Consider the following 26,473-nt stretch of genomic DNA (forward strand, 5'->3'; position numbering starts at 1 on the left):
TTCCTTAGGGTGATGAATTGGGCAACTGTACTTGAAGTATCTGAAGCCATCATCCTCTTCCTTCTCTGGCACTTGTATTTATCAGCCAGCTATAGTAGAGACTTATTAAAGGCCAAACCAGTGAATGGCTCAGGCAACAACAGACCCCCACAGTGGGAAAAGAACTGAGATACCCCAGATAGGACAAATTGTATTTCTTCAAGACTCACATCCCAATATGGCGTGTTTAGACTTAAAACATACATACATATATACACGCAGACACACAATAGAAGTGAGGGGTTCCAGTGGGAGTGGGGGGGTAGAATTCAAAATAGGGTAATAGGGTAGTAAATATGATCAAAGTGCATAGATGAAAGTATCATCATGAAATCCATTATTTTGTACAATTAATATATGCTAATTCAAAGAGGGAAAAAAACTCAAGAGAGAAAAGCAAATGCTTGCCATGGCTTCAAACACCAAGCAAGCACTTTGCCTATCTGTTTTGGTGATAGGCCTGCACATACCTATGTGCACTGGCCTTTCTCCTGACCTGCACAGACATGAACATACCTTGTTAATAAAGCCACATCCTTGCACTGCCACCCCAGTGAGTGCTGAATCTATCACAAGTGTCCCACCTGACTTCCTGAAACATTTTATTGCTTTCTGTGTCTTTAGAGGCAAATATTTAACTATAAGGGAACTGATCAGACAGTGCAGTTCTGGTTGGCTGGTCATTCATAACAATCGTAGCCAACATCTATTCACTATTTTTATGTGTTAGACACTGTACAGAATAGTTTATAAGATGGAATCTCACTTAATCCTTGAAATAACTATTTGAGATAGTTACTATTATTTCCTGGGCTTTGCAGACTAGGAAAATGAAGCTTCAGAGAAGTTAAATGAAGTTGAGGATTGTTCAGGTAATAATGTTGCCAGGACTATATTCAAGGCCCATCGAATTCCAAATGTCATATTCAACTGCACTGTGGGTCTCAATCTGAGTTACAGTGAAGTCCAGTGGGGTAGAATAGAAAGACTTAGAACTTGTTTTTTTTTTTTCTAAGTTACTTACGTTATATTTCCCTTTTCTCTCCTTCCCGTTCTCCTCCCTGTTCTGATGCTTTCCGAGTAGAGTTTGATGGAGCAGTGTCTGTCCTCAGCACTGAGGGTCATTGCCCACAGGGAGTCACTGTTCCTCATAGGGTGTGCCACAGTTCTTAGGAGTTATTGAGGTTGAGAAATAGCTGAGAACCAGTGAGCTAAGAGATGGCAGAAAAAAACCCAAGTCATTTTTTTGTGACTTCCTGCCTGAGGGGTGCTCTCTAGGCTGGTGTACCTTCAGGTGACAACTACACAGCTGTGGAGTACTGAGGACAGGAAGCAGACTCTGTGTGTGTGTGTGTGTGTGTGTGTGTGTGTGTGTGTGTGTGTGTGTATGCAAACATATATGTGTATGTGAAAATAGGAATATGGAAATTGTGTATATACATAAAAACACATGTATTTTTTAAACATGCACTAATTAAAATGTGTATTTAAATATAAAAGTCTAGATATAGATATTCTATTCTTCCAGATTTAAGTAGTAGAGTAGTAGAATATACTGTTCCTCTTGGAAAACTATTACATGCACACTCAGTAAACAGAACAAAACAGAACCAGAATCACAGTTTCAAGGTGAACAGGGGTTAAGTGGTTGAACACTTGTCTAGCATGCCCAAGATCCTAGGTTCCATCCCTAGTAACATACAATTACACACACACTATACATACATACATACATACACAAAAGTTTAGAGTTACTAAACATCTGCATAAAATCAACCCTGTGAAACAAGGCCACAAAATTCCATTGTTGGAGATCAGGATTTGCCACCACAAACTATGCTACTTTGGCATGTGGATTATTTTGAGCTGGAGGAAATTGAAAAGAAGCAAATATGAGAAAATTTCTCTGTCTTCCCTCTGTTTGCCTATGAGAAGAACATAGGCTCATAAAGACAAAGATGTCGGGGCTGGGAAGGTGGCTCAGTGGTAGAGCGCTTGCCCTGCATGCCTGAGGCCCTGGGTTTGATTCCTCAGCACCATATAAGCAAAAAGAAAAAAGCTGGAAGTGGCGTTGTGGCTCAAGTGGTAGAGCGCTAGACTTGATCTGAAGAACTGAGGGATAGCGCCCAGGCCCAGAGTTCAGGCCCCCACGACCGGACCAAAAAAAAAAAGACAAAGATGTCCTCTTCCCTCTCTACCAGAAAGGATGCAAAGATTAACCACTGCAAATAATTGTGGAACTTAGCCAGAATCTATATAATGGCATCAATAGCCTTCATATGCCATTTATTTACCTTCCCATTATCTGCTGCCCTTAAAGATTACCAGTCCTTTTCTTTTGTCTTATTACATGTCTAAAATTTTACTGTCTTTATTGAGGATACTACATAAGCTAGAATTTAGAACCACCTCTGAGAATTATTCATTCCCTAGTGCCTCCATGTACATATAAAATAGTCATGTTAGTGAACTCCAGATTGTTCGCTTGTCAATCTGTGTTTTGGTACATGAATCTATTTCAACTAAAAAATGTAGGAGGGTTGAAGAAGGCAATTATTTTTCTCCCTCCATTACCATCATATAAACTAACACTTAGCCAGATTCTAGTGGCTCTCACTTGCAAATAGCTATTCAGGAAGCTGAGATCTGAGAATTTAAGTTTGAAGCCAGGCTGGGTAGAAAAGCCTGTGAGATTCTTCAATTAACCAGCAAAAGGCTTTAAGTGGATCTGTGTCTCAAAATGGTAGAGTGCTAGCCTTGAGTGCAAACACTAAGGGATAGCATCTACATCCTGAGTGTAAGCCCCAGTACTAGCATGTGTGCATGCATGCGTGCACACGGACACACACATACTCACACAGACACACACAGAGAATTAGGTAAAAAATTTTAGAAAATTAGAACTTGACTTGTTACTTCTGTTTAAAAAAGGTAATCAAAGGGGGGAGGGCGTGGGGAGGATTGGGAGAGGGGGCGGGAGGAGGATGGGAAGGGATGGGAAGGGGAAACAAAGGAGGAGGCTACAGTGCTTGATAAGAAATGTACTCATTATCTTGCCCATGTAATTGTAACCCTTCTGTACAGTATTTTCATAATAAAAAAATAATTAATTAATTTAAAAAATCAAAACTGCTTTGCTCGGGGGCTGGCAAGGTGGCTCAGTGGTAGAGCGCTTGCCTTGCATGCCTGAGGCCCTGGGTTCGATTCCTCAGCACCACATAAGCAAAAAGAAAAAAGCCAGAAGTGGCGCTGTGGCTCAAGTGGTAGAGTGCTAGCCTTGAGCTGAAGAGCTGAGGGACAGCACCCAGGCCCAGCGTTCAGGCCCCATGACTGGAACCCCCTCCCCCCGCAAAAAAAAAAACTGCTTTGCTTTCATTGATATAAAAATGATCTTGCCAGGCACCAGTGGCTCATGCCTGTAATTTTAGGCAGGAAAGTCCATGACACTCTTATTTCCAATTGACCACCAAAAATCTGGAAATGGAGCTGTGGCTCAAGTGATAGAGTACTAGGCTTGAACAAAAAGCTTAGGAACAATGCTCAGGCCCTGAGTTCAAGACCAGTACCAGCAAAAACAAGGGCAAAAAGATCTTGAAGCAGCTATAAAATAAAATTCTAGTTTCTCCCTGTTATGGCTTGCATTATGTCTAGCAATAAAAAAGGTATGTTGAAGTCCTAACTCATAGAAACTCAGAATATGAATATGTCTTCATCTGAAATTATAATTACTTTTAAAGTAGATGTGAAGTCATACTGGAGTAGGGTTGGCCTCTTAGGCTCTGATTGGCCATGTGAAGACAGAGACACAGGGAGATGCCAGGGGAAGATGGAGACAGGGCTGTATCTACTAGCCAAGAAACGCCAAGGCTTGTGGGCCTGGGCACTAGGAGAGGTGAAACTAGGTTTTCCTTGAGAATCATCAAAAGGAACCAACCCTGACATTCTGATTAACTTCTAGCCTCCAAAATTGAGAAAATTGTTTTATCTTATTGAGGTTCTTAAGGTTGAATTTACGCAAGCACAGGGAATAAATTTTTGATGTTTTAAGCCACTCAATTTATGGCATAGTCACACCCCATGTAACAATTTAGTCAGCCACCTACTACATACAAAATGATGACCCCATATAATTATAATGGAGCCTGCCTGGTGGCACATGCTAGTAATCAACCAGCTAAGGAGAATGAGGCAGGAGGATTGGGAGTTCAAGACCAGCCTTGGCTACCAAATCTCCATGTTAAATTCCAGCATTACAAAGGAAAAAGAAACTATGAATGTATGAGATGAACAGTTCCTGTCTTCTGGTGCTGGCATGATCGTGAAGAGATACTACTCCCATGTTTGTGGCAATGCTGGTGTAAAAAAATCCTATTGTAGTGCCACTTGTATAAAATAGAGTACATACAATTATTTAGAGTACATTATATTTGATAATGATAACAAGTGGCTATGTTACTAGCTTATGTATTTACTAGACTATATTTTTAATGATATTTTAGAGTGTACTCCTTACTTATAAAGAAAAAAGGTTACTGTAAAAACAACAACAACAACAACAACAAAGTAGTTCATACCTGTAATCCTAATGCTCAGAGGGCCAAAAGTATTTCGGGTTTGAGAGCAACCTGTGTATAAACCAAAAGGGTGGTCTTTGAGGATGTAATTCAGTGGAAGAGTGCTTGTCTAGAATGTGCAAGGCCCTGGGTTCAATTCCTAACACCTCAAAGAAAGAAAAGCGTATTACTTATTACACTGGCAGAAGCTTCATACATCCTGTGTTCGCTATATCTCTGGTTGTACTAAGATGCTGTTATATAGTTTGAATACGTGTTCCCCCAAAAAGATACATGCTAAAGAATTGATTACCAGCCTATGGCACTATTCAGAGGTGGTAGAAATTTTTCGATGTGTCTTAAAGTAGATATTAGAGATGTGTCCTCAAACCAGTACTTGTCCTCTCCCTCTCTCCCTCATAGCAGCTTCCTGGCTGCCTTGAAGTAAGCAGCTTTCTCCACCATGTGCTTCCACCATGATGTACTCCCTCACCACAGGCCCAAAAGCAACAGGCCAACTGACTGTGAATTCAACTTCCTTAACAATGAGTCTTTCTAAGGTTGATTATCTGAGGTATTTGTGATAGTAATGGAAAGCAGACAAACACATAGGACAGTGAGTGAGTTGTGTTAAATATATACTATGGCCGGGCGCTGGTGGCTCACGCCTGTAATCCTAGCTACTCAGGAGGCTGAGATCTGAGGATCGCGGTTCAAAGCCAGCCCGGGCAAGAAAGACTGTGAGGCTCCTATCTCCAATAAACCACCAGAAAACCGGAAGTGGCGCTGTAGCTCAAGTGGTAGAGCGCTAGCCTTGAGCTGAAGAGCTGAGGGACAACGCCCAGGCCCAGAGTTCAAGCCCCACGACCGACAAAAAAAAAAAAAAAAACAAACAAAAAAAAACAAATATATACTATGAAGTTTGCACAACAATTCCCAGAATTGTCAATTAAGTGATAAATGACTATATTTTGTTATGATAGCACTAGGAGGTTAATACACTCCACTACATGGAATTTCTGATTTCTAGCATGACTCAATGGGGTTCTTCTAGCTTAAGTTCTGCCAGGATCAGGATGATGGTGAGGCAAGTATAACGCCTGGAGCTAATGCCTTAGCAAGGCCATCATTCTAATTTCTTGCAAATATGAATTCTGAGTACTCCTTTAATGGTGAGGCACCTAGGACTGTGTTGGAATGCATACAAAAGTCCTGACTGAACCCTTCCTCTAAAAATCTTCTTTAAGTGAATAACATTTTTTGACTGATTATAAAATGTTTTGCAAAGAAAAACAATGAGCCAGGTGCTGGTGGCTCATGCCTTTAATCCTAGCTGCTCAGGAGGCTGAGATATGAAGATCTTGGTTGAAAGCCAGCCCAGGCAGGAAAGTATGTGAAACTTTTATCAACAATAAACTACTCAGAAAAAGCTGGAAGTGGTGCTGTGGCTCTAGTGGTAGAGTGCTAGCCCTGAGCACAGGGAGGCTCAGAGACAGAGCCCAGGCCCTGAGTTCAAGCCCCAGGACTGGCTGGGCACTGGTGGCTCATGCCTGTAATCCTAGCTACCCAGGAGGCTGAGATCTGAGGACCATGGTTCAAAGCTAGCCTGGGCAGGAAAGGCCAAGAGACTCTTATCTCCAATAAACCACTTAGGAAACCGGAAGTGGTGTGCTGTGGCTCAAGTGGTACAGCGTTATCCTTGAGCTGAAGAGCTCAAGGCCCAGAATTCAAGCTCTACAACCTACAAAACAAAAACAAAAACAAAAACAAACAAACAAAAAACAAAAACAAAAAAAACAGGACTGGCAGAAAAAGAAAAAAAGAATGAAAGCAAAATAAAACTTATTGCTATAAAATGTAATTCCCAATCAGCTGAACCCAGGCAGAATAGAACAGATAATAATTTTCACCATCTCAGAAATCTTCCTCTTTTCTTAAGGTATAGGCTTTTAAAGTTGAGTCTCTCTCTCTCTCTCTCTCTCTCTCTCTCTCTCTCTCTCTCTCTCTCTCTCTCTCTCTCTCCTTCCCTCTCTTCTTGTTCTCTTCCATCTATCAAATGAGTTAATTCTATATCCTAGATTTGGGGGTTTTAGGTTGAATAAGATGTCAGTGGTAGTGAAGATAGATTCATGTTTTTAAAAATCAATTGCCACCAGGCATGATGGCTCCTGCTTGTAATCCCAGCAGTGAGACAGATTAGGAAAGTCTTAGTTTGAGGCCAGCCTGGCCAAAAAATTAGTGAGACCTCTCATTGATAAAACATAGCTTACGCAGCTCCTACAGCTCCACAGGCAGCAGAAACAGCAGGCCTGTAGCTGACAATGCCTGTCAGTGTTGCAGACAGGACCACTGCTCATCTATCCTGTGTTCTCTTATCTTGTGTCTCTCCTTCTGGTTCTGAAGCTAAGGGTTTTTATACTTTGGACTGTAAATCTGATTGGTTGCCACCATGCAAATGAGGCATAGGACAACCCATCAAACAAGACTTGCAGAGTTATTGTGAAACTGTAGTTCTGAATTTTGTCCTTTCTGAATCCCCCTCACACTCCTCGACTAGGATGATGAAGAACTAGGAAAAATAAAAGCAGGACATTCTATTTGCAATGGCTAGAATTTTGAAACAATCTTACATTTCCAGTAGTCCTCTCTTAGTTTGCCAAGTCAGCAATGCCTTCCCCTGCAAGATTTTCTCTAAGGGCTCTGGACTGTAAGTAATCTACCAAGCTTTCTAACATTTTAAGTAAATGTACCCTTTCACCATCTTAATAAATAGCTTAGTATGAAGAACACACCTATCATCCAAGCTACCTGGGAAAGATAAACAGGAGGATCAAAGTCTAGGCAGGCAGTGGCATAAATACAACATTCTATCCCCAAAACAGTGAAGGCAAAAAGGGCTGGGGCATGTCTCAAGTAGTGAAGCACCTGCTGAGCAAGCCAGAGAGTCCCTGACTTTGATTACCAGTAAAACACCACACACACACACACACACACACACACACACACACACACACACACACACACACACACACACACACACACACACACACACACACACACACACACACAGCTGAGTACCAGTGACTTATGCCTATAATCCTAGCTATTGAGGAGGCTGAGAAGAGGTGGATCACAATTTGAGGCCAGCCAATGCAGAAAAATTTGAGAGACCCCCTTTTCAGCCTATAGTTGGGTGCAGTGACATGTGCTAAGTCATACTAACCACTTTGGTAGCTGAAATTGGGAGTACTGCAGTTTCAGGCCAGCCTCAACATAAAAGTCCATGAGACCTCCATCTCAAGAGAGTAGCTGGATATGGTGTTGTGTGTCTGTCATTGCAGCAATGATAAAGCTCAAAAGACACCAATCACAGTTCAAGCATGCACCCAGGCAGGAAGCCAGACCCTACCTTAAAAAATAACCAATATAATAAAAAAGGCTTTATGTATGGTTCTGCAGTAGAATGCCTGACAACAAGCATGAGGCTCTAAGTTCAAACATTAATTAACTAAACACAGGACAAATGCTACCATCCAAGAACTTTCACTTTGTATCTAAGTCCTTTGTCCAGAGCCATACTCTCCTACAGATACTTTACAGCCATCTTGGTGCCTAGGGAGTGTCAGTTTCAATGTCAGATACCAATAACTCTTATTGTAACAAGGCTTCCTGAGGAATCCTGAGACAATGGACTGCCAGATCACCTGCTGCCATCTCTGATACACTTTGACCAGGGACTACTTTATTGATACACACTTTCTCCTCCCTTGCCCCAAGTTCTCCCTATCTAACTTTAAGCAAATGACTGTACCATTGAAGATAGCTGAAGATGGCTGAAATGCTAGCTTTTCATGGCTGCCACATAATAAAATCTCATTTATCTGCCATTCACTATGTCTATTATTTGGCATACAGGGCCAAATGGCCAAGTATGACACATGGGACTCCTGGAGTTTTGGCCAGGGGCCTAAAAACTCTGTTTTACCAGCACCATCCAAAAAAAAACTATTGCCATAAAGTATGGTGAATTATGTAAGAAAAATATAGCCAAGGACCCAGAGAACTAATAAAATACTAAACTTCCAGAGTGTCAAAGAGATAGAGTAAGATGAGTAAGTACTGCCTTTTAAAAAATAAATAATTGTTAATTAGTCAGATGAGAAAAAAGAGGAAGGGTTATAGTCTGGATGAAAGAGAGAAGGAGATGAGATAGTGGTAGACAGACAAATGGGGTGCCAGTTGTTAAGACAAGAAAACCCAGAAGAGGAACAGATGTGCAGGAAACAGAATTGATTCAGACTTGGACATGGTGAGTCTGAGGTGCTTACGACATACAGGGAAAGATGACAACGCAGCATTTCCAAAGTATGTTCTAGGAACCTAAATTCCAGGAGATATGAATACTCTAGGAAAAGTGGGGAGATCTATGGAAGCTTGTTCTAACTCAAGTTCCCTAGAAGACAGAGCCTGGGGTGAGAACTGTATGCTGCTGCCTTTCAAAGAGGTGGCATAAACCCAAAGCACACAAAACAATGCAAAATGCCTGCAGGAGCCAGAGGCTGCTAACCGCAGCTACTTGGCCTCCAAACTATTAACAGTGGGCTACAACCACAGCAGTTAAGGAAATGCAGAATGCCAGATGAGTTCTGCCAGAATCAGGCAGAACAGAGGAAGTCTAAAGAAACATTGTGTAGCCAATACAGATGTGAAATGAGTTTAGAAAATTCTAGGGATTGCCTATCCCCTCTTAGAAAGGTACAATGTATATTAGCACACTGGCTGTTCTAGAAGTTCTTCACCATCTGTACCTGAGACGAGGTCATTTATAAAGAACACAGGTTGATTTCTTATAATTCTAGAGTCTGGGGAGTTAAGAGGCTCATACCTAACGAAGGCTTCTTTGTGGAGTCATCCCATGGAAGAAGGGAGAAGGACAAGAAGGAAAACAAGACATCCAACTCACAGCCTCTTAAGCTTTTTGACTTTATTGATTGATTGGGTATATGTTTGTTTGTTTGTGGCCAGGTCTCTCTGTGTATCCTAGGTTGGCCTTTACCCACCTATAGCTGGCATTATAGGCATGCACACCAATGCCTGGCTTCAAGCCTTTTTATAATGGCATTAATCCATTCATGATGGGGGAGTCCTCATGATAATATTCCCCTTGGGCCTCATTCCAATACTACTATATTGGGGATTAAGTTTCCAACACATACTTTTGGGGGAACTCATAGCAATCCCAAAGAAGACAGTGGTGACCAAGAGACAGTGAAGACATCTGGCTCTAGGAAAGATTTTCTTGGCTTCTAAGACCAGAACAGCCAGTGTAAAGGTTGTCTTGGTCATCAACTGTATTCAGTCTTGCAGCACATCTGGTGGCTTGGGCCTTCATTGCCCTGGAAATGCTGATGGTGTCTCAGAAACAAGGAGAAGGGAGAAGAGGAAATAGGAAATTCCAAGAGAGAGGAGGCTAGGAGAGATTTAGGCTCAGCCACAGTGGGTGTAGTTAACGCTCTCCTTTTCAGATACTCCACACCACAGTGCCTCTGAGAATCCTTTAGAAAGTACCTCCCCATCTCCTTAACCCTTCCCTCCCCATCTGCTATAGCTAGATCCCAGACTTGGAGCCCAGGCTTCAAACAGCCTCAGCACATCAGCAGAGCTAACGTCATAGCAGACCACAGATTGTTCTCTAAAGAAGAGAGAACACCATGCCACGTGTCCTGGTTTTTCTCCTAGCCTGGCAGCTCTGTCATCCTTCCCTATTCTGCATGTAGGCCGTGGGCTTGCTTTCCTGATGTGACCCCATGTTTCTCTCTGCACTTCCTCAGCCCTAGTCTGTCATCCAGGCAGAGTAGTACTCCTGTCTTGTCACCTTGTGCTCAGTTGGGTAACCCTTCCTTTTACAACCTTTGCCATCACCCTCTAAACACATTGATTGCTTACATATTCTCTCTCTCTGTCTCCCTCTCTCTGTTTCTCTTTGTTTCTGCTCTTTCTCTTTCTGTACTGGTCCTGGGGCTTGAACTCAGAGCTTGAGCGCTGTCCTTTAGCTTTTCAACTCAAGGCTGGTACTCTACCACTTAAGCTACACCTCTACTTCCAGCTTTTTGCTGGTCAGTTGGAGATAAGAGTCTTACAGACTTTCCTGTCCCGGCTGGCTTTGAACTACAATCCTCAGATCTCAGCTTCCAGAGAGCTAGGATTACAGGTGGAAGCCACCAGCACCCAGCCATCCTCTTTCTCTTTAACTTTCTGATAAAACTGCCTTGTCAGGCAAAGATTTACTGTGCTGAGAATGCTCCCACCTCCCCAAGGTGGTGAAATTATACAAAAGTTGGTCACATGTGGGAAAGTGGAGAAGGAAATGGCTCAGCTTTACACCAGAGCTACAGGAGTACAATGGAAGGGTAAACCTATTGCAAAAGATCCCCCTCCAATGGCCAATTCTTTGTGTGGACACAAAAGGCCCCATTTATCTCCTGTCTTAAGAGGAAGTGAGGTTCCTATTGGAGCCTGGCACTTGTCAGTTAGCTAGTCAGTGGACCAAATAATGGGGTTTTGAGCCACTCAGAGGTCTTAGGCAATCTGGGAGAGAGAGCAGGGATCCCATGTCCGAGTCTGAACAGTGTTTGCTCTCACTTCAGCTGTTCCCACCGTGCAGGGCAATGTTGTTACAACTTAAAAGCAACCTCCAGAGAGGAGGCTGGACTTCCCAGTGAAAACAAGTTAGGGGTGGAGCTCAGTGATAAGAGCACTTGCTCAGCATGTGGACAGTCCTGGAGTCTCTCCCCAGGATAATAAGAAAATAGCAAATAAAGAAGCAAATAAGGGGCTAGGGAGGTGGCTTGGTGGTAGAGTGCTTGCCTGGCATGCGTGAGGCCCTGGTTTTGATTCCTCAGCACCACATAAACAGAAAAGGCCAGAAGTTGTAGACCACTAGCTTTGAGTTGAAGAGCCCAGGGACAGCACCCAGGCCTAGAGTTCAAGCCCCAAGATCAACCAAAAAAAGAAAAAAAAAAAAGAAGTGAATAAGCAAATTCTCACCCGTGAAAAGTACCCACAGAACTTACAAACATCCCATTACCCCTTTCCCTCCCACATCTGGTACACCATCAAGCCCAACTTTCAATGTTTGAAAACAAAACCCAACGCCACAGAAAGCCTTTAGGTAGATAAAAGCTGAACCAAGCAGATTCCCAGGGCTTGCTTTCCTAGAGTGGTCTCCTCTACCTCCTCAGCCAACATGTCCCAGAGGAGTTGGGATAATTTAGCACAAAGAGCAAGCCTCCCTCTGGAAATGTAGCACAGTGCTTAGAAAACCAAATGTGCACCCTGGAGATGGAAAAATCTGGATGTCAATCCTTTCCCTGACACTTTGGCCTATCTTTAATTTCTTTTCTCTGCTTCTTTCTCAATTGTAAAATAAGAATGGTAATTCCTTTTACATATGGTTATACAAGATTGAATGAAGTCATGTGTGCATGCTTCTGGGTTTTGATTGAACAAACCCACTTGAAGAGGGGCCTTGAAATAACTTCTTGTTGCCTATTTTCAGCAGTTCCAATCTCTCTCTTTCTCTCTTTTCTCAACTTACCTGGCTCTCTCTCTCTCTCTCTCTCTCTCTCTCTCTCTCTCTCTCTCTCTCTCTCTCTCTCTCTCTCTCTCTCCCTCTCTCTCTTTTCCCCCCCATCTTCTCAACTTACCTGGCTCTTCACTAATCATTACTTCCCTAGCTAGGGAAGGTCTCCTGGGCTCTTGCCACTCAAATGTCTAAGCATATTGTATCAACTTTGGTTCTGTTTAGAAATAGAGGGAAGGAGAAGAGAAAGAGGGAAGGGGAGGAAACGGGAAAAAGAAGCAAAGCAAAGACAAAGCAAAGCAAAACAAAGCAAAAAGAAAAGTTGTTTGTTTTTTTAAAAAAAAAAAAAAAAACAACAGAATCTGGAAGTGGTGCTGTGGCTCAAGTGGTAGAGCACTCGCCTTGAGCTGAAGAGCCCAGGGACAGCACACACGCCCAGAGTTCAAGCCTCATGACCGACAAAAAAAAAAAAAAAAAAGCAGAATCTCAGGTCCTATCCTTTGAATAGGAATCTGAATTTTGTTTGTTTGTGTGAGAGAGAAAGCTGGTCCTGGGACTTGAACTCATTTTCACAGTAGTATTGACTTTAGGTTGAAAGATTCTTCTTTGCCTCCCTTTCTCCATTTCCTGCCTGGGCTCTCATTGTTCAAATCCAACAGGAAACGAGAGGGCATGCATGTGATTGGTGGATGAGGCTCCCAGAAGAGAAAAGGAGCATGTATCTGGAAGGGCAACAAAAAGATGACAGTGCACTATGTAAAATAAGGGAATAATGTACTACTTTATTTTGCACTTTAGCAGGACAGCTCTTCCCTGCAGAAAATCATAATCAAATGGCAACAGTAAGCCAGGAAGTGTAGACCAATGGCTTATGCCTGTAATCCCGGTGGCTGAGTGGCTTCAACTCAGGTTTGAAGCCAGTGGGGCTGAACTCTTAGCTCTAACTGAGTTGTGACTCAAGCAGTAGAGCATCAACCTTGAGTGGAAGAACCAAGCAAGAAAGGGTGAGGTCCTGAATTCAAGCCCCAAAACTAGCACCAAAAAAAAAAGACAACAGTAATTAATTGAACCAATTATATAACAAATTTGCATCTGTCTGCGTTTGCAACTGTTATACATCAGAAGGATTCTGTCCAAGGTGCAAGGTCATGACTATTCCTTTTCTTCCACAGGGATCTGGGTACTCACACATGGATATAATCTGGGACTATAAATCACATTCTGTTTATTTTTTAGAATAATTGAAACTTTTTGTCTTTTCTTTTCTGGAACTGGGGATGAATTCTGGGCATTGCACTTGCTAGGCAAGCGCTTTGCCACTGAGCTACAACCCAGCCCAATTGTAACATTTTATGGTTTTACTTTTATGAGGCTGTGATAGTGATTGGTTATATGAATGCTAAAGATAGTGTTGCTAAATATTTATTATAATAAAAGGGCACTGGGTTATACAACAGTGAAAACTACAGATGTGGATGAGTCACAGTGCCAGTATTCTATGTGCTCAGTCAATAGCACCTATTGTTATTAAGACTGTTATCATAAACACACACCCTACTTCCAGGTAGGAAGATTGTAGGTTATAGACTCTGGAGACCAGTTCTTCAGTGAGCCACCCGAGTGGAGAGGGTTCAGGCCAAAGCCAGTTCTTCTGTAGGAGGTGGCTCTGAGTGACGCAAGTCCAGGTCCCAAGAAACCTGTGCTCTGACGCCATGGCCCTCTCTCAGAGCTGGAAGTCTCCAAGGTCAGAAACTATCACTAGAGCTGAAGAAGTCCCAGATGGTCTTTCCTAGGTATACCTGCTAGGTTCTCTTGGAGCACCTCAGCATTCTGGGCGTTCCCCAAAGTAGCCAGCCAGACTCCAAAGCTGAAAACCAGACATGTACAGGCTGAGCTGACGTCCACTGGGGCTGGCCCAGAAGCCAGGCTGTCTCACCCACAGAGGGAAGAAGAAGAATGAAGGAGGAAGAAGAGGTCAGGAAGGCAGGGTTGGAGAAGAGATTCCCATGAAAGCCAGACTCCGGTCTGGAGAGTCATAGGGAAGAGTAGTGGAATGAATGTATCTCCCTGCTTAACCCACAACTATTTCCCTCTAGATCCCTCAAAGGACAGGCTGAGCCAGGCACTGATGGCTCACACCAGTAAGCCTAGCTACTCAGGACACCGAGACCTAAGGATCATGGTTCAAAGCCAGCCAAGACAGGAAAGTCCATGAGACTTTATCTCCAATAGACCACCAGAAAACCGGAAGTGACGCTATGGCTCAAGCGGTAGAGCTCTCGCCTTGAGCTGAAGAGCGCAGGGACAGTACCTAGGCCTAGAGTTCAAGCCCCATGACTGACCAAAAGAAAAGAAAATTAGCATACCGTTAAGTATATAATAACAAATAGCGATCGATGCTCTGAAATGAAATAAAAAGGATATTGTCGAAAAGAATAATAAAAATTGATTTCAGAAGTGGAGCTGTGGCTCAAGTGGTAAAATGCTTGCCTTGAGCTGAAGAGCTCAGAGACAGTACCCAGACCCAGAGTTTAAGCCCTACAACTGACCAAAAAAAAAAAAAATCAATTTCAGATTAGTTGGTTAGGTAAGTACAGCTTTTTGAGAGAAGGGGCACTGCTAATATCTACAGGTATATGTTTGTTGTTGTTGTTGTTGTTGTTTGAGTCAGGGTCTCACTATGCTGCCAGACTGGCTTCCGACTCCTGGACTCAAGTGATCATCCTACTTCAGCCTAATTTACCTCAGGATAAATTTGATCAAGGTGTATTGTAGTCATGTTGTAAATACCATAATGAAATCCCTTTGTACAATTAATTTATGTTAATAAATGTTTAAAGACTCAATTTGAGTCACAATAAAGAAAAGAAAACTAAGGTTAGCCTAGAGTGTTAAAAATGGAGGGATATAGGCTGAGGATGTGGCTTAGTGATAGAGAGCTTGCCTAGCATGCATGAATTCCTGGGCTCAATTCGTCAGTACCACATGAACAGAAAAAGCTGGAAATGGTGCTGTGGCTCAAGTGGTAGAGTGCTAGCCTTGAGCAAAAAGAAGCTCAAGGATAGTGCCCCAGTTTAAGCCCCAGGACTGGCAAAAAAAAAATGGAAAGAAGGGAATGGAGGAATAGATCAAATGTTAAAGTACTTGCTTGGCAAGCAAGTAGCCCTGAATACAAACTTCAGGAGGAGGAGGAGGAGGAGGAAAAGAAAATTGCACAGACTTCTCTCTTGAAACGATCTCCCTGAGGATGAAAGCTCATCTGACTTTGTTTGCTTCCGACTCCCATATACTTGTTTCCAGTTTCATTCACGCTTAAGCCACCCAAATCGAGACATCCTATGAAAGAAACTCAAATCCAATAGGGAATTTTCAAATTTAAAGGTACAGGCAGAGCCCCCTCCACCCAAAAGAGGCAAAATAAAGAATCTAGGACATGAAATTTCCCTAGAGATTGAAATAAAATACTTCTTAATTGTGAAGGACCTGAATAGAAGATTCTCAAAAGAGGACTAGAGATTTAACAAATGTGGACAATTGAATGTCTATCCTCAATAGACTAGAGAAATGTAAATAAAGTAAGGTTTCACTTCTGCATCTCTCTGTCTCCCTGTCTCTCAAACTCTCTCTCTCTCTCTCTCTCTCTCTCTGATCTCACACACACACACACACACACACACACACACACACACACACACACACACACACAGAGATATACCTTAATTCACGGTATATGCCAGAATATCCTGAAATTGTCTCTAGTGGGATTGAATTGTTACTATAGCTCTTCCATCATCATTGAACACTGGCCTCATTGGTCTATAAAAGTTACTTTTCCCCATGAAAAGGAGACCTATAATCTCATCATTTTATTCCAATTTTGATCATCTACCCTGAGGGGATCATTTGGAATGCAAAACTAGGCAACACAGTAGCACAGAGAACACTAATCACTGACATTACAAAGTTTTTTTTTTTTTTTTAAAGTCCTTACTTCCTTTATTTATTTATTTATTTATTTTTTTTGGCGGTTGTGGGGCTTGAACTCTGGGCCTGGGTGCTGTCCCTCAGCTCTTCAGCTCAAGGCGAGCGCTCTACCACTTGAGCTACAGCGCCACTTCCCATTACAAAGTTTTTATAAATACTATAAAGTCATGTATAATAGTGAAATAGCCTAAAAGTACAGCAAACAGATGATGAGTATTGGTTAGACAATTATAGAACAAACAGTATGCCCAATTAGGTGTTCTGCAGGGTTCTTCCTTGGGGAGTGTGTTAACAGTGATGTTGTCTAGGGTGCAGGCTCCACATCCTTCAAGGGAATACTTTGGTTGAGTCCCTTAAGTCCAAAGCCTGCTTTCTCAACTTTTCAGGGGCAGAAAATGGTTTTCCTGGTGCACCAAATAAGTGTGATCTTAAGCCCAAGCTTGGTGATTTACATCTATAATTCCAACTATTTAGTATTATAGTCCCAGGAAGATTGTAGTCCCAGCCTAACCCAGACAAAACTAAATAACTAAAGGAATAACTAAATAACGAAAGGAAAAGGAATCAGAGACATAACTCAAGAGGTAGAGTGCTAGACTAGCAAGTGCAAGGTCCAGAGTTCAAACTTCAGTATTGGAAGAAAAAAAAGATTGTCTTTGAGGGACAGATTTATTCAGTTGATACAGCCACTAAAGGCCGCTTTATTCATTCACAATAAACGACATAGCAGAATATGTGTATCTAATACCTAAGTCCTGTCTTCCAGCAGGTGAGTGGCATGTATGAATGGATAGATTTGAGGAATATTTTTAAAACTACATTGAGACCTGGTAGAATGTCCCTGACCTATGAGAGATAAGTTCCCTAATGACTGAATCTCATTTCTCTTGACCCAGTGTTTCACCTCACTGGGAGGAACAGGTGGGTGATCAGTTTGCTTTTCTGCACCTGCTTTCCCATGATCACTGCTTCTCTTTTGATTAATGTAGTTTCATTCTAAGCACAGGTGACTGATCAGTCCAGGAGTAGGATACGATAGACCAATCATAATCCCTTCGCTGGGCATATGGGGTTTGGAATTGTGCTAATTATTAAACTACTGCCATTCAGTTCTAAATTCAACCTTCACTGACTGCTCTAGAGAGATACTGTGGACAGGAAGAATATTCTCTCCTCCTTTCCTTCCTTATTCTGGCATGCCCTTTTCTTCAGGATCCTGCAGCCTTCAGCCTACAGCACAGAAAACTTCTCTAGCATCTAACTTCTTCAATGTAAGTGATTTCATCAGCATTAAGTTCCTTCAAGACAACTGGCTTCTCCAATGTCTGATTCATAGAGCTTATGATGGCCAATATTATCCAAAGGCCAGTGGCTTCCCCTGGTACTCTTTTTACCCAGATTTGTAGAAGAGTGCTGGGCAGACACATCCTGAGCACTTACAAAGTAGATTTCCAGCCAGCTCAAACAATGTAGTACTACATGACTTCTCTACCACCCCAGACACACCCTGTCTCCAGCAAGGTCTAGATCTTCAGCCATGGAGATGGAGAAAAGTATGTTTTCTGCCTTTTTTTTGCTTGGCCTCAGCCCTAGACCTAGCAATTGTTTCTTAGAGATGTTATTCCAATATTTTTAAAATTAATTTACTTTATTTTTGTTATAGAGGTCATGCACAGAGGGATAACAACAATTAGATGAGTCAGGTAATGAGTACATTTCCTTTTTTTTTTTGTTGGTCATGGGGCTTAAACTCTGGGCCTGGGCACTGTCAGCTCTTCAGTTGAAGGCTAATGCTTTACCACTTGAGCCAAAGCACCACTTCTGGTTTTCTGATGGTTTATTGGAGACAAGAGTCTCACAGACTTTCCTGCCTGAGCTCATGAATCTGAGCTGATCTGATTCTCAGATTTCAGCCTTCTGAGTAGCTAGGATTACAGGCATCAGCTACTGGTGCCCGGCTCCAATATTCTTCTTTCTTTTAGTATTCCTTTACTTCTTCCTGGTCAGTCATTTCAACCCTTGTTGTAGTTCATAATTCTTTATGTGAAATCTTCTCTATTCAAATTACTGTGTGGACCTTGATAGAGGAACTGAAAAGTAAGATTTAGGCTTTCTCTCTGAGTAACTGAATTATTTGGTAGTAAACTTGAGAGTACCAGGTGGGCACTTTTTCTGTTATGTGGAAAAAAATGTAGAAGCTGGTCTTTTGAACGTACAGAAGTCTCTAGTATCCTATCTGATTAATGTCCCTTACTTTCTTTATCCTCGATTTAAGCTAGCGCTATTGTGATTCTATAATGTGCACGTGGGCACACAACAATACAGGGGCTGGAATGCAGAGCTGGGCAGCCCTGAATTTTTTTACTCAAATCTAGTGTTCTGTAACTTGAACCACAGATCTAATTCCAGCTTTTTGGTGATTAATTGGAGATAAGAGTCTCACGGATTTTCCTGTCCTGGCTGGCTTTGAACTGCAATCCTCAGATCTCAGTCTCCTAAATAGCTAGGATTACAGGATTAACCTACGATTGCCTGCCTTAGTTCTATCATTTTTAACTAAAAGAGACTTAACAAATCTAAGCTGACTCTGGGAAATATCATGTCTCCTTTGAATGTCCATTTATTTAATTAGAACAATAAGAATTTGAGAGATGTTCCCATTTGAGAAAATATTATTTATAAAAGTGAAAAGGAGAAATGACTTAAAAGTCCAATAATGGGTGAGAGAATAGTATATTTCTGGAAATAATTAATATACTTGTTACTTTTGTCTTTCCCTCTTTAGCAGTGCTATACAAAAATCATGGAAGGTAACTACACTGCAAAGAGCTCCTGACTAGGTCCCAGACCAAACCAAAGGGAGTCACTCATGCTAATGCCACATACACAAACTAAAACTTTAAGGAATCAGGTGGTCCCCCAAACAGACTGGTCTTTTTTTTTTTTTTTTTTGGTCAGTCATGGGCCTGATCTCTGGGCCTGGGCGCCATCCCTCAGCTTTTCAACTCAAGGCTGGCGCTTGACCACTTGAGCCACAGCACCACTTCTGGGTTTTTCTGCTTATGTGGTACTGAGGAATTGAACCCAGGGCCTCATGCATGCAAGGCAAGCACTCTACCACTGAGCCACCTTCCCAGCCCTGAGACAGGTCTTTCTTGAAATGGGATATCAGCACTTGCCCAACACCAGAGATACCCAACACCACAAATGGAGAGGGGGGTGGCAGGGGAGTAGAGGGGGAAGATATTCCAGTCTACCTGAAAGATCCCTCTGCTTTAATCCTTCCAAAGAAGTAATCTCCATATATCCTGAAATAACCAAAATAACCAATCAGGATTGTTGTTGTGTTTCTTTGTTAGGTTCTTTGTTAATTTTCCCTATTAGCTAGGGAACCTAGGGAGTGGAGTATTGTGAAGGAGACTGTATCAGTCAGGGATGAAAAATTGAGAAATTTCAATTTCTCTGTGCATTGCCAAAGTGTGATATAACTCTTACCCGCTATAGGGATGTAGCTAATTAATTTAGAGAACCATAGGATGAGTGTTAATTATGTTCATTATGATTACAGAAAATTCCAACAAGTAAGATCTTATAATTTACTGCTAAGTGAAAAACTACCACATAAAATGTGAGGTCATGTTGAGTGCTGATGGCTTATACCTGTAATCCTAGCTACTCAGGAAGCTGAGATCTGAGAATTACAGTTCAAGACCAGCCTAGGCAGAAAAGTCCATCAGATTCTTATCTCCAATAAACTACTTGAGCACAAAAAGACTCAGGGACAGAGCCTAGGCCCTAAGTTCAAGCCCCAGGACTGACAAAAATAAAAAATAAAAAAGGTATAGTCATTATGCCCTCAAGTATGCTAAATATGGACAAGAAAAAAATGGTGAGAAATTCACAGACGCTGCCTGTAGATGGTGGGTTTAGAAGTAAGATTTTTTCTTTCACTTTAAAAAAATGTTCTAAGTTTTCTATAATAAGCACGTGTTACTTTTTTTAGCCAGAGTTCTGTAAGAGTACATACCTCATGCTTGTTTCTGTTGTCAGGAACAAAAAAGATTGACCTTAACAAGTCTTAGCCAAGGAATCTGCTTCTATACCTGCCTCAGCCAACTATTGGCAAGAAGCTTAGCAAACTTTCCAAGTTAACTTTTCAGAAAGGAGTAGGCAGAATCAGCAGTGGTGGTGCATACCTGAAATCCCAGTTTTATGGAAGTTCAAATCCAGCCTGGGCAGAAGCAGGAGGAGAAGGACGAGGAAGAAAAGAAGGGGGAGAAAAAAAAAAAGAAAAGAAGGGGGAGGAAGAGAAGAAAGAGAAACACTAGGGTCATAACTTCATCAGTAGAGTACTAGGCTCTGGGTTCAATACCCAGTATCAATACCAAAAAAAAAAAAAAAACAACAAAGCCTATTGTGTGTGGTACTTCAGGGAGTACTTACGCTGCCCATCCAGTAAAGTCAGATTGGGCTACACTGTGGGTGGCTTGGAGACTCAGAACAAGGCTGGTCCTTGGGGAACAGACATGGCACTCTGTCACCAGTAACATACACAGGGTATGATCAGTATCCCTAGGAAGTAGAAAAGACAATAGGGCCAGCTTAATCAGGACTGCACAGAGACGTGTACATGGACGCCCCTCTTTCTCTCTAGGTGAACATTGTCCTATCTTTGGATTTTTACTTGGGATCTCTCTCTACCTGTACTGCTGCCGCCACCCCCCAACTCAGTCTATTGCTAGATTCCTGCCCAACTTTCCTTTGGATTAGTCAGGTACAGTAGCAAGAAAACATGCTGGTGGCTTCTGGAAATGGGGCTCACTTCCTCTATTCTGGCTGTCTGGAGGTGTTCTGGGGAAAAGCCTCACATACTATACGTAGCACTTCCCTGCCACATGGCCTATTATATACATATGTGTGTATGTATATATACATACACATACATATACACATACATAGAGAGAGCACACATATATGTGTGTATACACACATGCACACACAAACACACACTTGCACATACACTCATTTCTTTCTCCCTTAGTTAGTCTCCTCCTGATCCAGTCACCCTTTACTCCTAAGGCCTAAGCTGGAGAAAAGAAACTTCCCTTATGTCCTTCTTAGGACCCAACCTGAACCCCAGCCAGCCTACATACACACTTCCCCCCAAGAAGTGCTCAGACCCAGGCCTGCACAGGGGCATGGTCCTTTCCAGGGAGGGTGGGGGGAAGAAACTGCTCAGCTTCTAGGTGCATTTGCCCTGGACATGCAGGTTTTTGGTGGATCGGGTTGCCTCAAGACCTCCCTGCACCACCTCCATGACTAATGTGACTGATCAGGAAAAAGAAGTTAAAAATTTTTTTTTCATATAGAGCCCTGGGCTCTATAGCTCTGATGGCTGATTATTGCCTGACTCAAAACACAGATAGTGTCTCTAGATGAGGCTAAAGGGAAGCAACTTTTTCCCAGCAAGCCCTGCTCATTCTCTTGCTCCTGGTATCTAGGCAGGAAGACACAGATTTGGCCAACCGTCTTACTTGTCCTTGTTTCCTGCATACCTGCACGCCTATAGCCTAACTTGCTGAATCAGTTCATCTCGAGGCAAGTGCCATCACTAGATAAATACACTGCTGCTGTCATTCTTCCCTTGTCATACCTTCCTGTTCTGTCTACGTGGCCTGACACAGAAGCCCTCAGGCTTAGCTTTGACCAAGAAACCATACAGAATTACATTTTGGTCTGTTTCCATTTTTGTCAGACACCAGGCTATTTTAAGGCAGTGCCTTTTAAACATTAAAGCATAAGGATTACCTGGAGAGCTTTTAAAGTATAGGTTCTAGCCAGACACCATGGCGCAAGTCTTGGGAGGCAGAGATGGAGGAATCACAATTTGAGGTTAGCTTGGGCACAAAAGTTCATGAGATTCCATTTCAGTCAATGACTGAACACAGTAGCATGTGCTCTTCATTCTAATTACAGGGAAAGAACAAGGGCTGTCACACCCAGTAACCTAGGGGAAGCACAAGCAGAAGGATTGCAGTCCAGGCTGGCCATGGCCTACAGCAAGATCAGATCCTCAAAAATAACAAGGGCTGGGAATGTGGCCTAGTGGTAGAGTGCTTGCTTGGCAAGCACGAAGCCCTGGTTTCGATTCCTCAGTACCACATAAACAGAAAAAGCCAGAAGTAGCGCTGTGGCTCAAGTGGTAGAGTGCAAGCCTTGAGCAAAAGAAGTTCAGTGACAGTGCCCAGGCCCTGAGTTCAAGCCCCAGGATTGGCAAAATAATAACAACAACAACAACAACAACCAATGCCATCCAGGTACCAGTAGCTCATGCCTGTAATCCTGGCTAAGAGATCTGAGGATGGCAAACTGGAGCCAGTGTGGGACAGGAATGTTTGTGAGATTCTTACCTCCAATAAGTTACCAAAAAGCCAGAAATGGAACTGTGGCTCAAATGGTAAAATGCTAGCCTTGAGCAATAGAAGCTCAGGGACAGTGCCTAGTCCATGAGTTCAAGCCTCAGAACTGACACACATACCACCCCCCCCCCACACACACACACTAACCAATGCCTGAGATTCTGTATTTCTGACAAGCTCCTCATAATGCAAAGACAGAAATGATCCAGACTTGACTTCCAGACTCTGGTGAGGAATTGCCTGTTTTGTAAAAATTAGCAAAGCTCTAGTGTCCAAATTAATCATCCTACCTCACTTTCCCAAACATCCAGTTCTGACTTGCCATATATTTTCATGGCTCTTGCCACAAATGGACGTTTCTGAATCTTCCCACACCTGTCTCCCTGCTTGTCTGGGGACCACCAAGACACTCTTTGTAGCCTTCATCCCAAGCATGGTAGATGTTCAATAGTTTGTTGCATAAATGAATGAACAAATAACTTTTGAAGGGGTTTACAAAAAGGTGTAGGTTGTTAGTTAATATCTGAGGCAGCATTTCCTAAATTGCTACATAGGCCATCAATTCTAAAGGTTGATAAATATTTGTTAAATGAAGAGAAGGGTACAGGAAAGGGTCTATAATCACTTAATCTTGGAAACATTGGATAAAAGTGAACCATGAAGTGCTTCTCAAAGCCTTTCACGGATTAATGATTCTTAACAATGTCCAAGGGGAGATCCAGTACCCAGCATCACTCTGCTTTCTTTACAAAGAGATTGTCTTCTGAAATGCATTTGCGGGGCTAGATGCTAAGGAATACAGGGACCATCCACATTCGTGTGTTCTCTGAAGCATCATGCTTGCAAGTCAAGGGTTACGAAGGAGCTCTAGACAGAAATGGCTACTGTGAGACCTGAAGAGGAGAGTGGGCTATTCCTCCCTTGCAGAATGCCTTCAGATTTGAAAGCTCTTTTCAGGATACTGTGGGAGAAGAGCAGGGAGAAATCCTCTCTTCCTCCTCTGACCAAGAGAGAGGCTAGAAAACCTAGAGAGAAAAGAACTTGAAAACTATTTAAGGCCCACATCATGATAAGGATGTGACTAAAACTAAGACTAAGACTAAAGATGTGGGCAGATACTCCAGAAAGAGCTTTCTTTCAGCTAGGAAGCAGAAGGCCACATAATACAAGTGTGTCACTGACATCAAGAATGAAATAAAGGGGCTGAGAAGATGGCTCAGTGGTAGAGCGCTTGCCTTACATGCCTGAGGCCCTGAGTTCGATTCCTCAGCACCACATAAGCAAAATGAAAAAAAGCTGGAAGTGGCGCTGTGGCTCAAGTGGTAGAGCGCTAGCCTTGAGCTGAAGAGCTGAGGGACAGCACCCAGGCCCAGAGTTCAGGCCCCATGACCAGACCCAAAAAAAAAAAAAAATGAATGAAATAAATGCACTAAAAGAAAGGAAAAGTCTACAAAAAAGGCATTCCTAACTGGAGGTGTTTGTTTTTATCTTGAATGGACATTTGACAATTTGGGGACATTTTTCTTTCAGTTCTAGGGATGGAATCTAAGCCTGTGTCTGCTAGGCAAGTGCTTCACCCCTGAACGATATCTCCATGGAGATGCTATTGGTCACAACTGAGAGGCAGGGGTGAGATTGGCATCTGGTGGATATTAACCAGGGATGCTGCTAAACATCTATGATGCCCAGGAGGACCTCCTACAAGAAACCATCAAGCCCCAAATACCCATAGCGTTGAGAAAACTTGCCCTAAAAGTTGTTCTAGCTAAGCACTGATGGCTCACACCTGTAATCCTAGCTACTCAGGAGGCTGAGATCCAAGGATTGTGATTCAAAGCTAGCCTGAGCAGGAAAATTCTTGAGATTGTTATCTCTAATTAACTACCACTCAGGCTCTGAGTTCAAGCCCCATAACCATTAAAAAAAAAATGTTGTTCTGATTGGCAACCCCCCTCTAAAAATTGTTCTAGCTGGATACAGAGGCTCATGCCTGTAATCCCAGCTACTTGTGAAGATTCAACTGAGGTATTTAGACTTCACAATCTTTTCCCTTTTTTTGAAATTTTTACTTTTCTCTCCTTTGAGGCAGGGTCTTGTTATATATTCCAAGCTGGCCTCAACCTTGAGAACCTCTGTCTCAGCCTCCATAGTGCTGGTATTACAGGCTTATACCACCACACCTGACCTCACAATTTCCTACCGTGTATATAATTCATAGTTCATAGCAATGAACTAAGGGCCAGGAAAAGATCACCAGCATAACACTACTGATTATAATTAAAAATACATATATTAAAAAAAAACTGAGCTGGAAAGGTGGCTCAGTGGGAGAGTGCTTGCCTTGCATGCCTGAGGCCCTGGGTTCGATTCCTCAGCACCACATAAGCAGAAAAAAAAGCTGGAAGTGGCGCTGTGGCTCAAGTGGTAGAGTGCTAGCCTTGAGCTGAAGAGCTGAGGGACAGCGCCCAGGCCCAGAGTTCAGGCCCCATGACCGGACCCAAAAACAAAACAAAACAAACTTGCTAAGCATGTGCAAGCCCAGGCAAGTCTTGTGCCACTGAGCTACGTGCTCCAACTCTAATTTGATTATTTTTTATAATTGTATGCACCTATGAAATATATATACATATGCCTGCTGCTTTTCAGAACACTTACAGAATGATTTACAAATCTGTCCCCACATGATTGAACAGGTCATTCTTGTGAAGAAAGCACTACTGCCACCTGGTGGTAAAAGCTCCAAATTAAGACCTCATACAATTCGTTTTTGAACCATAAGTTACATACAATAAAATACTCAGATCTTAAACTTAGTTGTGCATTGTAGAATGGCCAGGATATGGTAATTAAGAAATATATCCTATAAAAAGATGAAAAGAAAACAAAAACAGCAACAAGAAGAAGAAGGAGGAGGAGGAAGAAGAAATGTGTCCTTAGGCGAATTCAATGTGTGAACATCTCAGTGTGTACTTATACCAACCTAGATGGTCAATCATGAGATGTGGCCTTATGAGTCAAGAAATGCAGTGGTATGTAGAAAATACCCTGTCTCAAGAACAGATGAGGAGACAGAGAAAGCACACTGCTTTAGACATTTTTTTTCAGAGGTGGGACATTCTAAAACAACAAAAAAGCATAGACTAGTAAACTCATAAAACAGTAACCTACTCACTTACCATCATTTTCAAGTACCACATCCTACTTGTATGTGCTACGCTTCCATATGAATGACAGCACAGTGGGTTTACATACACCAGCATCCCCATGAACACATGCTCATGAATTGTGACACATCACAGTGGAAAGGTTCCATCTCTAGGTGACAGTAATTTTTCAGCTCCAGTATGATCTTATAGGACCACCATTTAATATGCTACTATTGTTGGCTGAAAGGTTATGGAACTTAACACTATATTTAGTTTGATTCTTTTTTGTAATGCCTGGGAGTGGAGTTAATTACCAGAGTAGTTACTAAGCATGTGCAAGCCCAGGCAAGTACTGTGCTACTAAGCTATATCCTCCAGCTCTAATTTGATGATTTTTGATAAATGTGAAATCACCCCTCAAAACAATATGTATATGTATATATGTATATATGTATATATATATATATATATATATGCCAGGTGCTAGTGGTTCAAATTTATAATCCCAGCTACTCAGGAGACTGAGGTCTGCGGTTTGAAGCCAGCCCAGACAGAAAAAAGTCCATGAGACTCTTATGTCCAATTCACCACCAAAAAAATAGAAGTAAAGCTGTGGCAGAAAGTGGTATTGCAGGGCTGGGAAGGTGGCTCAGTGGTAGAGCGCTTGCCTTGCATGCCTGAGGCCCTGGGTTCGATTCCTCAGCACCACATAAGCAAAAAGAAAAAAGCCAGAAGTGGCACTGTGGCTCA

The 26,473-nt window shown here is 42.3% G+C and overlaps 1 protein-coding gene across 1 annotated transcript in view; it reads right to left on the bottom strand.

Moving 5' to 3' along the window:
* Positions 1 to 25,826, bottom strand: part of B4galt1 (beta-1,4-galactosyltransferase 1) — a 100,579-nt gene extending 74,753 nt beyond the window's left edge. Inside the window, exons 1-4 of the mRNA XM_070008697.1 lie at positions 25,754 to 25,826; positions 20,602 to 20,730; positions 20,355 to 20,389; positions 19,416 to 19,466 (exon numbers count right to left, since the gene is read on the bottom strand). Of these exons, the coding sequence (XP_069864798.1) occupies positions 19,416 to 19,466; positions 20,355 to 20,389; positions 20,602 to 20,708 (193 nt within the window). The 5' untranslated portion in view covers positions 20,709 to 20,730; positions 25,754 to 25,826. The remainder of the gene's footprint in view (positions 1 to 19,415; positions 19,467 to 20,354; positions 20,390 to 20,601; positions 20,731 to 25,753) is intronic.
* Positions 25,827 to 26,473: the final 647 nt, after the last annotated feature.

Source organism: Dipodomys merriami, unplaced genomic scaffold (assembly GCF_024711535.1).
Source record: "Dipodomys merriami isolate MVZ:Mamm:240054 unplaced genomic scaffold, mDipMer1.0.p SCAF_11, whole genome shotgun sequence".
NCBI lineage: Eukaryota > Metazoa > Chordata > Mammalia > Rodentia > Heteromyidae > Dipodomys > Dipodomys merriami.